This window comes from Denticeps clupeoides, chromosome 18, assembly GCF_900700375.1.
Source record: "Denticeps clupeoides chromosome 18, fDenClu1.1, whole genome shotgun sequence".
NCBI lineage: Eukaryota > Metazoa > Chordata > Actinopteri > Clupeiformes > Denticipitidae > Denticeps > Denticeps clupeoides.
This window is the reverse complement of record NC_041724.1, coordinates 4,116,799-4,128,940: the sequence shown is the minus strand read 5'-3', so window position 1 is coordinate 4,128,940 and position 12,142 is coordinate 4,116,799. Positions and strand designations below refer to the sequence as shown.

At 47.7% G+C, this 12,142-nt stretch overlaps 1 protein-coding gene across 2 annotated transcripts; it reads left to right on the top strand.

Moving 5' to 3' along the window:
- The first annotated feature begins 546 nt into the window (after positions 1 to 546).
- Positions 547 to 11,676, top strand: pcdh12 (protocadherin 12). 2 transcript variants are annotated; one of them, XM_028959557.1, is made up of 5 exons: positions 548 to 697; positions 1,140 to 3,886; positions 5,187 to 5,278; positions 5,957 to 6,105; positions 10,564 to 11,676. In XM_028959557.1, the coding sequence occupies exons 2-5, from the start codon at positions 1,208 to 1,210 to the stop codon at positions 10,986 to 10,988; spliced, it is 3,345 nt and encodes a 1,114-aa protein (XP_028815390.1). In that variant the 5' UTR covers positions 548 to 697; positions 1,140 to 1,207; the 3' UTR covers positions 10,989 to 11,676. The 2 variants fall into 2 exon arrangements, with proteins under 2 accessions (XP_028815389.1, XP_028815390.1); XM_028959556.1 differs by having other exon boundaries at positions 547 to 3,886.
- Positions 11,677 to 12,142: the final 466 nt, after the last annotated feature.

Here is a 12,142-nt window from a genome sequence, read left to right as displayed (position 1 = left end):
ACTTAGAAACGATGTCCAGTTCCATTGCTTTTCCATGTTTAATAATACAAGTTCATTTTCTCATATGCTGTATGATCTGGAAATTTAGATTTAGGAACCTGAGATTTAGGACAAAGAAACATTGTAATTCAGATATTTTGCCCAATTGACCAAAGATTCCAGAGATATTGTTTTCAGCTGTGTGAATGGTCAAATCGCAAATGATTTAAACAGCCGCATTTCAGTGCTTATGTAAGGCTATGATATGTGTGGCAGATTGTGTGTCACCAAACATGACCAGACCCGGTTTCCACTCCTGGGTCGCTGCAGACCTTGAGGTTAATTCTGCTTGGCTGTATGATGACTGAAGTGACCCCCCAGACTTCAGCACCTCATATGTTTGTTTAATCAGGAGGGGGGGAGGTGTAAAAAGACCTAAAAAGACCTGGAGTGAGTGAGAGATTTGGGATTGTGTTTCTCTAAAAGCACACCAGTGTTGTTTTAACTCCTGGCCAGCTTCCTTGGGGCTTGATTTCTCAGCTCCGGGGTCTGTGGGTCCCTTTGCCTATCCCACTTTGCCGTGATTGGCCCTTTGGTATATTTCGGCCCTCCCTTCTCTGCCTCCCATGTGTCATCACAGAGACAAAGTTCCAGCCTGCAGCCTAACTCCGCTCGGAGTCCTCAGGAGCCGGGACGCAGCGAGTCAGCCGCTGACTGTGTGAGTGTGTGGGTTAAGCTTATGTTTGAATGGGGTATCAAGTATATTTTTAAAAAAGTAACATAACTTTGTATGGATTGCAGTTGCAGGAATAAATCAAGATATTTTAAATGTAGAAAGTACTGTATTTTTGTTTTTCAGTGCTTAAATAAGACTATTGACATTTGTGAGAGCAATTGATTGATTGTAGAAGTATACTTCATATTTTTCCTTAATAGGAAAGAATTACTATTTAATATTCATACTACTGTGGCTACTTTTAAGCCAATGCAGAGAAGTGAGGGTTATGATTCCAATCTGAGACCATTGTAGACCTTCAGTGGATATATAGGAGACCCCACACACAAGATGCTGTCTCGCTGTTTAGTTCTAGCACTGGCTCTGTGCTCAGGCTTACTGATCCAATCTCTGGACATGTCCCCTTTGACCGTTATCTACCAAGTATCAGAAGAGCAACCTGCTGGAACTAAGGTGGGGCGCCTGGTTGATGACCTGCGCCAGAGAGGGGTTATGGGGTCATTGGAAGACTTTCACGTTGGCAAACATGGGCTGGCTCTTCCATTTGCTGTTGCATCAAGAGATGGCATGGTGTCCACCCTTGGCCGGCTGGACCGGGAGGAGCTTTGTCACAGCTCGGAACGCTGTGAGATTGCCTTCAGTGCTATCTACAGGAAAGGAGGTGGCATCGAAATACTACTTGTGAGGGTTGAGATCATGGACTTGAATGACCACAGTCCCACCTTTCCAAGTGCTCTACAGGAAGTTGAGATCTCAGAGAGTGCCACAGTACGAATGCGGATTCCTTTGGACAGAGCTGTAGACCCAGATGCTGGGCCCAATGGACTCCAGACCTACTCTTTGTCCTCAAATCAACACTTTGCTTTGGATGTGATGGCTGGCAGTGGCGGAACCAAACAGGCAGAGCTGGTGGTGATCAAAGAGCTGGACAGAGAGACCCAGTCTTTCATTGACCTCACACTTGTGGCCTGGGACAAAGGCAACCCCCCCAGGTCGGGAATCACCAAGATCCGAGTTAATATTTTGGATTCTAATGACAATAGTCCTGTGTTTGAGGATGGAGCCCTCATTGTTGAGTTGGCTGAGGACACTGTGCGTGGGACGGTTGTTATAAATCTGCGTGCCACTGACCCAGACCAGGGTGCTAACGGGGAGATTGAGTACTCGCTCAGCAAACATGCTCCTGCAGATGTTCAGAAGCTCTTTGCCGTTCACCCTCACACTGGAGCGGTGACTTTAAAAGGGCCTCTGGATTACGAGGAGAAGCGGTCTTATGAGGTGGATATTCAAGCTCGGGACATGGGCCCAAACTCCATCCCCTCCCACTGCAAGCTGCAGGTCAAGCTACGGGATGTGAACGACAACGCTCCGAGGATTCATGTCACCTGGACCCCACCAGAGTCTCCAATGGCAACGGTTTCAGAAAGGGCACCAAATGACACATTCCTGGCCCTTGTGATGGTGTCAGATGCCGATTCCGGTGAAAATGGCGACGTGTACGCCCATATGCAGAATGGACTGGGACATTTTCGACTCAAAAGGATTGGTGACAACTACATGATTGTGACCAATGGCAGCCTTGATCGAGAAAACACAATGGAGTATAATTTAACGCTTTTTGCCCAGGACAGGGGTCAGCCCTCCCTTTCTTGTGTCCGCTACCTGTCCGTCCGCGTTTTGGATGAGAACGACAACGCACCGATCTTCACAGAGACTCGATATAAAGCCACCTTCAAGGAAAATAACAAACCAGGATATCACACCCTGACAGTAAAGGCTCATGACACTGACATGGACCTCAGTGGGAAGGTCTCATACGCTATCCGAGAGTCTAACGACCTTGGAACTGCCACAGTTTCATTTGCCGTCCACCCCACGAGTGGAGTGGTCACGGTCCTACAGCCTTTGGACTATGAAACCTCCCATGTCTACTCTTTCATTGTAGAGGCCTCGGATCATGGCCACCCCCCTCTTACTAGCAGTGCCACAGTGCTTATTGAGCTCCAAGACGTCAATGACAATAAACCTGAGATTAAGGAGCCACTTCCCCGGAACGGTGTTGCTGTGGTAAGCATACCTGTGAATGCAGAAAATGGAAATATAGTGGCTGAAGTGGGAGACAAGCTAAATGATGGATCAGTGTTTCTCACTGCCAATCGTTCGTTTGGCCATCATGGATATTTAGCCACAACTATCATCGCTGACGATGCAGATTCAGGCCTGAATGGAAGGCTCCGGTTCAGGATCACAGATGATCCATCTAACTTGTTTTGGATCAATGCCGTTACAGGGCAACTTTTTGTGAACACCACAAATGCTACGGAGTATATAGGCAAAATGTTTAAGATAGGCATAGCAGTGTCTGACATGGGCACTTCTCCATTGGTGACCCATGCAACACTGAAGGTGAATTTCATCAATCAGCGGGACCACCTGAAGAACTCTGGTCAACAGGCTCAGCTTAGCTTCACCATGTTGTTAGCCATTTGCATTGGTGCCACATGCTTGCTCCTGCTATTGGCTGTTGCCTTGGTGACTACCTTCTGTCGGCCAGTCAAAAGGGACAATCGAGCCTACAACTGCAGGGAAGCAGAGTCCACCTACACAAGACATCCACGCCGGCCACAGAAGCACATCCACAAAGCCGACATCCAGCTGGTCCCAGCTCTTAGAGGCAGACGGGACAGCCCTTCAGAAGATGAGGCCAAACCGCTGTCTGCTGAGGACGTCCTACCTTCCTCCGTGTATAACATGACTCCCACCCAGGGCATCACAAATGGAGAAGCTGTCCTTCCTCTCACCCAGGCCAGGACCCTGAGGAAGCCTGGCAAGATTGAACTCGATGGTTCTCTCCCCCGCACTCCTGCAACGCCGTACCGCAGCCTGCGGAGGGCACGCAACCCTTCTGCTTCCACCACGTCCTCGTTCTCTCAGGTGGGCACGCTGAAGCACCGCGTGAAGACAGAGGTGGACCATGGACCTCTGGGAGATCAGCAGATTGCACCTACATTAACTGCCTCCCAGGCAACACTGAGGAAACCTCGGAGCTCCGAATCCCACAGTGTGCAGTCGGAACCAGACCACAGGCAGATGCTGAGGAACTTGGTCCGCTTGTCCATGGCTGCGTTTGGAGAAGGAATCGAGCTGTCTTCCGCCTCCCCAGAAGTGCAGGTAAGAAATTTCCTAATGAAAGTACAACAGTTTTTTTTACAGGGGCAGTGGTGGCCTAGTGGGTAAGGAAATGGACTTCAAATCCAAAACCACCAAGGTGCCACTGTGGATGATGAGTTACATGCCGAGGACACATTTGGGCAGTGGTGGTCTAGCGGTTAAGGAAGCGGCCCCATAATCAGAAGGTTGCCGGTTCGAATCCCAATCCGCCAAGGTGCCGCTGAGGTGCCACTGAGCAAAGCACCGTCCCCACACACTGCTCCCCGGGCGCCTGTCATGGCTGCCCACTGCTCACCAAGGGTGATGGGTTAAATGCAGACTGTGTGCACCGTGTGCTGTGCTGCTATTATCACAATGACAATCACTTCACGTTTCATTGTGTAGCAACAATCACTTTTACTTCAATCGCTTACATATTTTCCCTTGGCCACTTTGTGGAAACCAGCAACTTATTCAGTTCTGTAGAGAGCTGGAGTTTATGGAGTATTTCTGTATTTCACTGTATTTCTGTAATTTAGGGTATGGGGGTGGGGGGGTTGGGGGGACAGCTGACAGACGCTGACAGCTTTGAGTTTATCTGCAGCTTCTGTGCCATAGACTGTAACATGAACCTCCCAGTTGCCCTTAAGAAAATTCTACCAGACCTCAATAATAACTCAATCATATCACATGACAGACTTTTATTAAATGGGGGGAGGGGCGGGGTTGCAAAAACAGACTCTTCCGATGTTAAAATGCGACTGAGAAGCGAAACACAGAGCTGTTGTGTTGCCACCCAGCCCACATGTGTGTGTGTTTGAGAGAACAAAGCCCTTGGCATGGTCTCTGGGCTTCACTTAAAGGTGGCTAAGAGCGGGAAGGCCGAGCAGGAAGGCTGCAGATCCCATTACCACTCCACAACTACGCCTACTTGTCCCAGTTGGCCCTTTGATTCTAAGATGCGTCCAGTGAGCTGGTGAGAATGGAGGCGGACAACATGTCACTAGACTTTTTCATTCTTTTTTTTTTTAAAGTGGTTCTGTTTCTGAGGCGCATCCTGGAAGGAAGTGGCCCAGAGAAGAATAGTCTCTGCGTAGAAATGACTTCCCGTCTGCGCTGACCCCCCCATCCCTTCCACATAACCTCGTTTCTGCTCCTCTACCCACAATCCTCTAGGGTTTCCTTTCTCTTTCCCTCTGCACCTCCCTTGGCACCTGCATCCGCTCACGTAACAAAGGGCTCGTGTGTAAATTAGCCTCAGGATTTTATTCGTTTTATTTCATTCTTGTTTTTTTGTGTGTGTGCCTGCTTGTTTCTACAGCAGGTCTCCCAGCTCCTCTCGCTGCTGCGCCAGGGCCAGCTCCAGCCCCGGCCCAACTTCAGAGGGAACAAGTACTCCCACCGTGGCGGCAGGTAACCCCACCGAATACAACAATCTCATAAACTCTGCTTTATTTCAACAACCTGAGGACAGCTTCGCAGGAGCCTGGGTTCATGTTCAGAAAATGCCTGTTAGGTGGCCCGGACCGTTGCCATGGCCGCAATCCACCAGGCAGGTTGGAGCAGAACTATGAGTCTGATTTAGCTGCTTGAGTCACGCATCTCAGATGGCGTCATGACTTTATAATGCACGCTATCAGAGAGTTGCTTCTACCCCTCCGCCCTTTTGATGGGCTAGGCATCTACCCCACCAGTAACCCCACTTGCTGCCACTGTGTCCCCGAGCAAGACACTTCACCCTGAGTGTCTCCAGGGGGACTAAGGGCATCTGATAAATGCTATGAATGTAATTCTGTCATATTCAAGATGATTCATGCTGATGCTGGAGTGTGTGGGTGTCTGTACAGGGGTCTGGTGTTTGATATGACCACGCCCAGCTTGTCTGCATGCGTGCATAATGTTCCGATGTACGGCCATTGCCTGTAGCCTGATCTCCCTCCTGCCGGCAGCCCCCTGAACCCGTCCCGTGTCTCATTAGGGAGTGGTTCCTGCTCTGGCTGAGTGATGCCTCAGTGTCATTTCGCTCGGACCCTGTCCTCCCTTCAGCTGGACTCACTCCTCCTGCCTGCTTCTGCCTTCCTTCCTGTCAAGGTTGACAACGCAGGATGCCGACTGGCTGAGCACCAAGGACAGCGGGCACGGCGAGAGTGAGGCCGGGGACATGGACTGGGAGTTGGGACAAGACTCTCCTGACGACCCCCTTCTGGAGGAGGGACTCAGTAACTTGCTGAACGGGGCGGGTAAGAAAATCCTGAAATGAAACAGTGTTCACACATCTGATACGACGCACGGCGCGGAATCAGACTTATTTATTCAGGCTGGAAGGCTGATGCCCCGGCCTGGCTATAGAATAAGAGCTCATATGGAGTTCCTTCCTTGTATTCTTCTCGCCACGTCTACATGATGACCCCGGGGCAGCCTTTGTTCCTCCAAATCAGAGGCACAAAGCATTTTCTGCCGTATTCATTTATTTACTTTTAAAATTCAACGTGAAAACAGACATTTTTATATTTATCGGTCAGATTAAATGCAGTGCGGTGACTTCTATTATTTCTTTAAATGTATATAACTTGTGGGTTTGTGGTGTGGGTGTGTGCGTTAGCATCAAGGCAGTTAGTCGGAGTAAATCAACACGACGGGCCGGAGGGAGGCGGCGGCGGGCCGCCTTTTTTTTTTTTTTTTTTTACTCCTCCAGGTACAACGTTCAGGTTTTTCCCCCAGCTGACTGATCTGTGCCGAGTGGCCGGCGGGGCTGTCTGTGCTGGAAATCTCATCCTATATCTTTTCAGCTGGGAGGATTAACCCCTGCTTCTCTCATTCCCGCCACCCACCACCCCTCGGCTGTGGGCTATGAGCTACGGCGTATCACCTTACAGTGTTCTGCACTCAGTGGGCTCACAATGGTGAAATGAGCCTGGAAAGTGTGTGTATACACACACACACACACGATACTCATGATACATATTCTCTGATACTATATTTATTTATAAAGCACTTTAAAACCAAAGTTCTGTACATTAAAATTAGCAGGGACAGTACAGACATGGACAAACTGTTCAGTAAAATTAAATAAAAGAAGAAAATGCAGCAAATTAAATGAATCAAGAGGTCGAATAAAACAGAAACGTTTTAAGACAACAGTACAGTACTAGTACAGTAGAGGCAAGTATGACAATACTGGGCAGGTATGAGAACATATCGAGTGTAAAAGTGTGTCAGAGCGTGCGATTTAGGATTCCTGTGTGTGTGTGAGTGTGTGTCAGTGTGTGTGTGTGTGGGAAGTGATCTGTGTGTCTTTGTCTGAGAGGCCTGATCATCTCTCTGCCCTTAAGCCCAAAACGCCTCTGCTGTTTCAGGGCCGCATTCCTCTGTCTGCGCTCTGTAGCGGCGCGCTTGGGAAACGGCCGCGAGGAGCACATGATTCGCTGCAGGAGGATTTGTGGAGACGACCAGGGCAAAAACAGCAACAACATTGCTTCTCTTCTTTTAAGCAGTTGTAAGAGTTGTAAATTGATGGAATGTGTGTTGCATTTTTAGAATGGAATTCCAAGACCTAATAAGATCTCACTTGGGCAGCCAGCCATGACAGGTGATTAATCCATTTCAAGTGGATTTATCTAAATCTGTAGCTGTTAAGTTCTTGTAGTTATGCCGAAGGATTCATTGAAGGGTTTAATCTCAGCACTATCTACTGATAATAATGTTTATTCAGTGCTGATGAGGGTTTTGGGGGGGTCGCCTTCCACATCTGGGTTCTCCTGCAGACCCCCTCTAAGCTGTAGGTAGTTCCGTCTGCTTCCAATAAGAACATAATTGTTTTCTGAGCGATTAACGAGTTCCCCGCAGGTTCCCGTCTCCAATTTACTTTTTAACGTTGCCAGATGAGCAGGAAAAGGAGGATGAAATTAGAGCGAATGAGAGGGTGATTTCTGGAGAATTACAAAACCAAGAAAGAGTGACAAAGAAAGAACAAAAGCTGATTAACATAAAATGAACGATGTAACGATGAAATCATCTTACACCTCAACGCATTTTGTCAACGCACCTGGCATTTTGTGGTCAGAATCTGTATTGTATGAAGGACAGAAAATCCATTTGATGATAAAAATATCACTTCGTCCACACTTGAAAGTCATTTTACGCGCAAAGTGTGTAAAATGACGACAAGGCTTTGGTGTACAAAATGTGAAGAGGGTTTATCTTTCCGTGATCAACATGCAAGAAGGCTTAAATTGGAAATATGCATTTGACACTTGTCTGAAAGTTTAAAGTTTTAAGTTTTAAAGTGAAGTGATTGTCACATGTGATACACAGCACACGATGCACACAGTGAAATTTGTCCTCTGCATTTAACCCATCACCCTGAGTGAGCAGTGGGCAGCCATGACAGGCGCCCGGGGAGCAGTGTGTGGGGACGGTACTTTGCTCAGTGGCACCTCATTGGCACCTTGGCAGATCGGGATTCGAACCGGCAACCTTCTGATTACGGGGCTGCTTCCTTATCCGCAAGGCCACCACTGCCCCGTTGAGTCGTGGCAACTGGACTTTCTTTCTTTAATGTAGATTTGTCCATCTCTGTTCTGTGGATGCACAATGAAACGTCTCTACATTAAAGAAAGTCCAGTTGCCACGACTCAGACAAATTCACCTGGATGACTGAGAACCTTCACAGACATTTGACACTTGGCCCCCCCATAATTTCAACTCTGAGTTTAGCTGAACCAATTCACTCGTCGCCAACCTTCTGTTTTTCCTGGTATCCTTCAAGCCAAAATCTGCTAATGCCACACAAACGGCTATTTCTGCTCTCACAGCTAATTATCTGGCTCTTCATAGCTTGGCTGTGGTGAGATTTTCAAATTGTACAACGTTTCTTGCCTGAATTCTCACCTTTCACTTATTTACTCACTTTTTCCATTAAAAATGTATTCTCTATTTCTATTCTCTATTTTCAGTCGATTTAGTGAATGTGATGAGTGTGTGTGCGTGTCTGTGTGTTTTATGATGTGGACTGTGGGTTAGTCTGATCAAAGCCCCCCTCCAATCCTTCTGTACCCCCGCCGCTCTGCCGTTCCTGTACGGTGCCGGGCCCTTTGTTTTTGCACATGGTCTAATTTGAGCTCCGCTGCCTCGTTTCTTTCTTTTTAAAAGCCACTTGTGGAAACCTCTCGTCTGAAAAAGACCACAGACCCCCGAGTGCCCCGGTGCCGGAGCGTTTGATATCTCGCGTGCAGTCGCAGCCGTCGGGAATTTGCACCAAAGCCCCCAGACCTCAAATAAACAGCCCCATCCTCCCATTGAAAGGCAGACACCTCACAGCTATGCTCTCCTGCGCATCTAATACATGGATTAGGATAGAATAGGCTAGGTTGCGAAGATAGTGGCAGCTCCTCTTAACTCCTCAGCATAAACATGCTTGGATAAGAGCCTGGTTTAGGGGAGGCTGGAGGTCAGAGGTGGCAAGAAAAAGAAAAACAGCCCATCTCTTTTTTTTGTCGAGTGCTGCAGGGCTTTGAGTTAAGAGCTACGGTTTTGGATTACAGCAGCCCCCAAGGCCACAGGGCTGATTAGGTCGAGCCAGAGAGGGTCCAGCTAAGGCAAGAGGCCTGACGCACACCTTTAAAACGCCCCGAACCATCGTCGTTCAGGGCCTCGTTACTTTTTTTCTGCTTTTCAGTTCAGGGCAGGGCAATTTGGGCACTTTTATTCAATTAAAGGAAAGAACATGTCTTACTTTGTTAAAAGTTAATTGCATTCACGTGGAGGAGGGTTTGTGGCCCAAACATCAACCAGCGGATTTTGTTCAGATTTTCCAGCCTAAATCATAAATAGCCTGAATTCCCCAGCATGCATGCCCACTTGAATAAGTGCAGGAAATGAAATGAAACGTTGCCGCAGTGGGAAGCGTCGGCTGCTCTGTGGCGTGCTTCTTTTACTGAGGTATCGGCCTGCACTGGGCCCGTGAAGCACGAACGTGCACAGCCGAGGAGCCCGGCGGAGAAAGGAAATGCCTTCTCACCAAAATAAAGATAAATATGCTCGACTTCCTGTCATTTCCTCTCATCCTGTTTTTCATCCACAAGCTGTTCATTATTTTGAAGTGATTGAAAGATTCGGCTCTGGCCATTGTCTTTTTTTTATTATTATTTTTTTGGCCGAGAGCACCGTCTTCCTTTTCTCTCCGTGTGGCTTCTCTTGTAGGTGAATTTGTTTGCTGGTGCTAAATTGTCCCCGGTGTGCAAGCGTGCGTTTAGTTGTCTCGTAATGACCTGTTGCCGTGTCCAGCAGGGGTTCCGGGGTTCAGTGTCCCCCACTGATCAAAGTGGACGTTTTTCACTATTCAATCAGGAATTCACAGCTGCGTGAAATTATGTTTGTCCAGGCTTGTAGAGGGACCAAATTATTTACATTTACATTCATGGAATTTATCAGACGCCCTTATCCAGAGCGACTTACAATCAGTAGTTACAGGGACAGTCCCCCCCCTGGAGCAACTTAGGGTTCAGTGTCTTGCTCAGGGACACAATGGTAGTAAGTGGGATTTGAACCTGGGCCTTCTGGTTCACAGGCGAGTGTGTTACCCGCTAGGCTGCTAACACCCTTATGTAATTATTTAAATTATGTAATAATGAAACAAAGTGAAACGTGATAAAGTGGTTGAGGCCCCAGATGTGACTCTCTCTCTCTCTCCTGGGCAGATGACGTGTTTCCTGACAGCCCTGACCCTGCCTGGATGGCACGCCTGTCCCTCCCGCTGTCTGGAGACTACCACGAGAACGTCTTCATCCCCAGCAGCCCGCCGTCCACCGGCGACCACCTCTCATCTCCAGGCGGAGGAGACGACTCCACCAGCTTCTCCACGTTTGGGAAGGCGCCAGAGAAAGCCGGCCCCCTGGGCGGGGCTTTGCTGTCAGAGGTCAGCACGCTGTTTGAGATGCTCCTGACCCAAAAGGCCGACGCCCAGCCCCGCCCCTCCGCTGAGATGTTGTACAGACTGTCGGCGGCCTACCGCCGCTCTCTGGGCCTGGACTCTAATCCACCAGGGGGCCGCGCCCACACTCACCACTCAGGAAGCCATGAGAGGCACACTCCCAGCATGCTTTGCAACAGTCAAGACATTTAAAGGCCCTTCGGAAGAATTCATTGCTTTGACAGCAGTGATGACAGACTATTCTGTGCCCATAAAGTGCCAGCCCCACTCGTAAATACAATCAGGAAACGAATCCACTAAAAGCTCAGCTTAGGCACACAAACATTCGACTCCATTGTTCAGTACGGAAGCAGAGATGATGCGGAAAAGCCCACCCACGCTTGGAGATTCCGGGAGAAACCCAGCAACACGACTACCAGTTTCCTCAGACACGGCGTGAATTTAACAAAGCTCATGGCCACTTTCAGTGCCGGGGGTTTCTTTTACGTACTACGCCGCGCTACACCCGACTGGCGACATTCGCTCGGGTCAGAAACACTTGGTTCGCCCAGTGGCGTGGTTAGTTGGACGAGTGTAAAGAAGGAAAAGTGTCGCTTGTCTGTTCTGGAGGCGAACCACTAACACACTGGCCCTGGCGTGTAAACGGACCTCATCTTTGCCTGCAGATATTCCCGACTGTAAATAGCTTTCTGTTGGCCTTGGCCCTGCTGCCGCTGCCCCCTCTTTATGGCAAGTCCTGAAAGATGACAGCATTGTGACCTGCTTGGTGTTGTAAGTTATTGCAAATTCAAGATGTAAAGTTTTTGTTCTTTGTTTTTTTTAATTTTTTTATACAAGCAAGTGTTCTGTATAATTTACAATTTTATAACAATTTAATAAAATATACAAAACAAGTCCGTTACGATGATTTGTTTTCATTTATATTTGTAGGACTTTCACACATGAAAAAAAAAACTTTTCATTTCATGCCATACACCCCCATAGGGCACTTCGTATCATATTCATTTCTGTATAATTTACAATTTTATAACAATTTAATAAAATATACAAAACAAGTCCGTTACGATGATTTGTTTTCATTTATATTTGTAGGACTTTCACACATGAAAAAAAAAACTTTTCATTTCATGCCATACACCCCCATAGGGCACTTCGTATCATATTCATTTCTGTATAATTTACAATTTTATAACAATTTAATAAAATATACAAAACAAGTCCGTTACGATGATTTGTTTTCATTTATATTTGTAGGACTTTCACACATGAAAAAAAAAACTTTTCATTTCATGCCATACACCCCCATAGGGCACTTCGTATCATATTCATTTCCAAAATCTCATTAA

What these genes read in the sequence shown, in the direction of transcription:
- pcdh12 (XM_028959556.1), top strand. Translation starts at nt 1,046, where the DNA reads ATGCTGTCTCGCTGTTTAGTTCTAGCACTGGCTCTGTGCTCAGGCTTA. An exon ending in CCGCCTCCCCAGAAGTGCAG is followed by an intron (nt 3,887 to 5,186) that starts GTAAGAAATTTC and finishes TTGTTTCTACAG; the next exon opens with CAGGTCTCCCAGCTCCTCTC. An exon ending in TAACTTGCTGAACGGGGCGG is followed by an intron (nt 6,106 to 10,563) that starts GTAAGAAAATCC and finishes TCTCCTGGGCAG; the next exon opens with ATGACGTGTTTCCTGACAGC.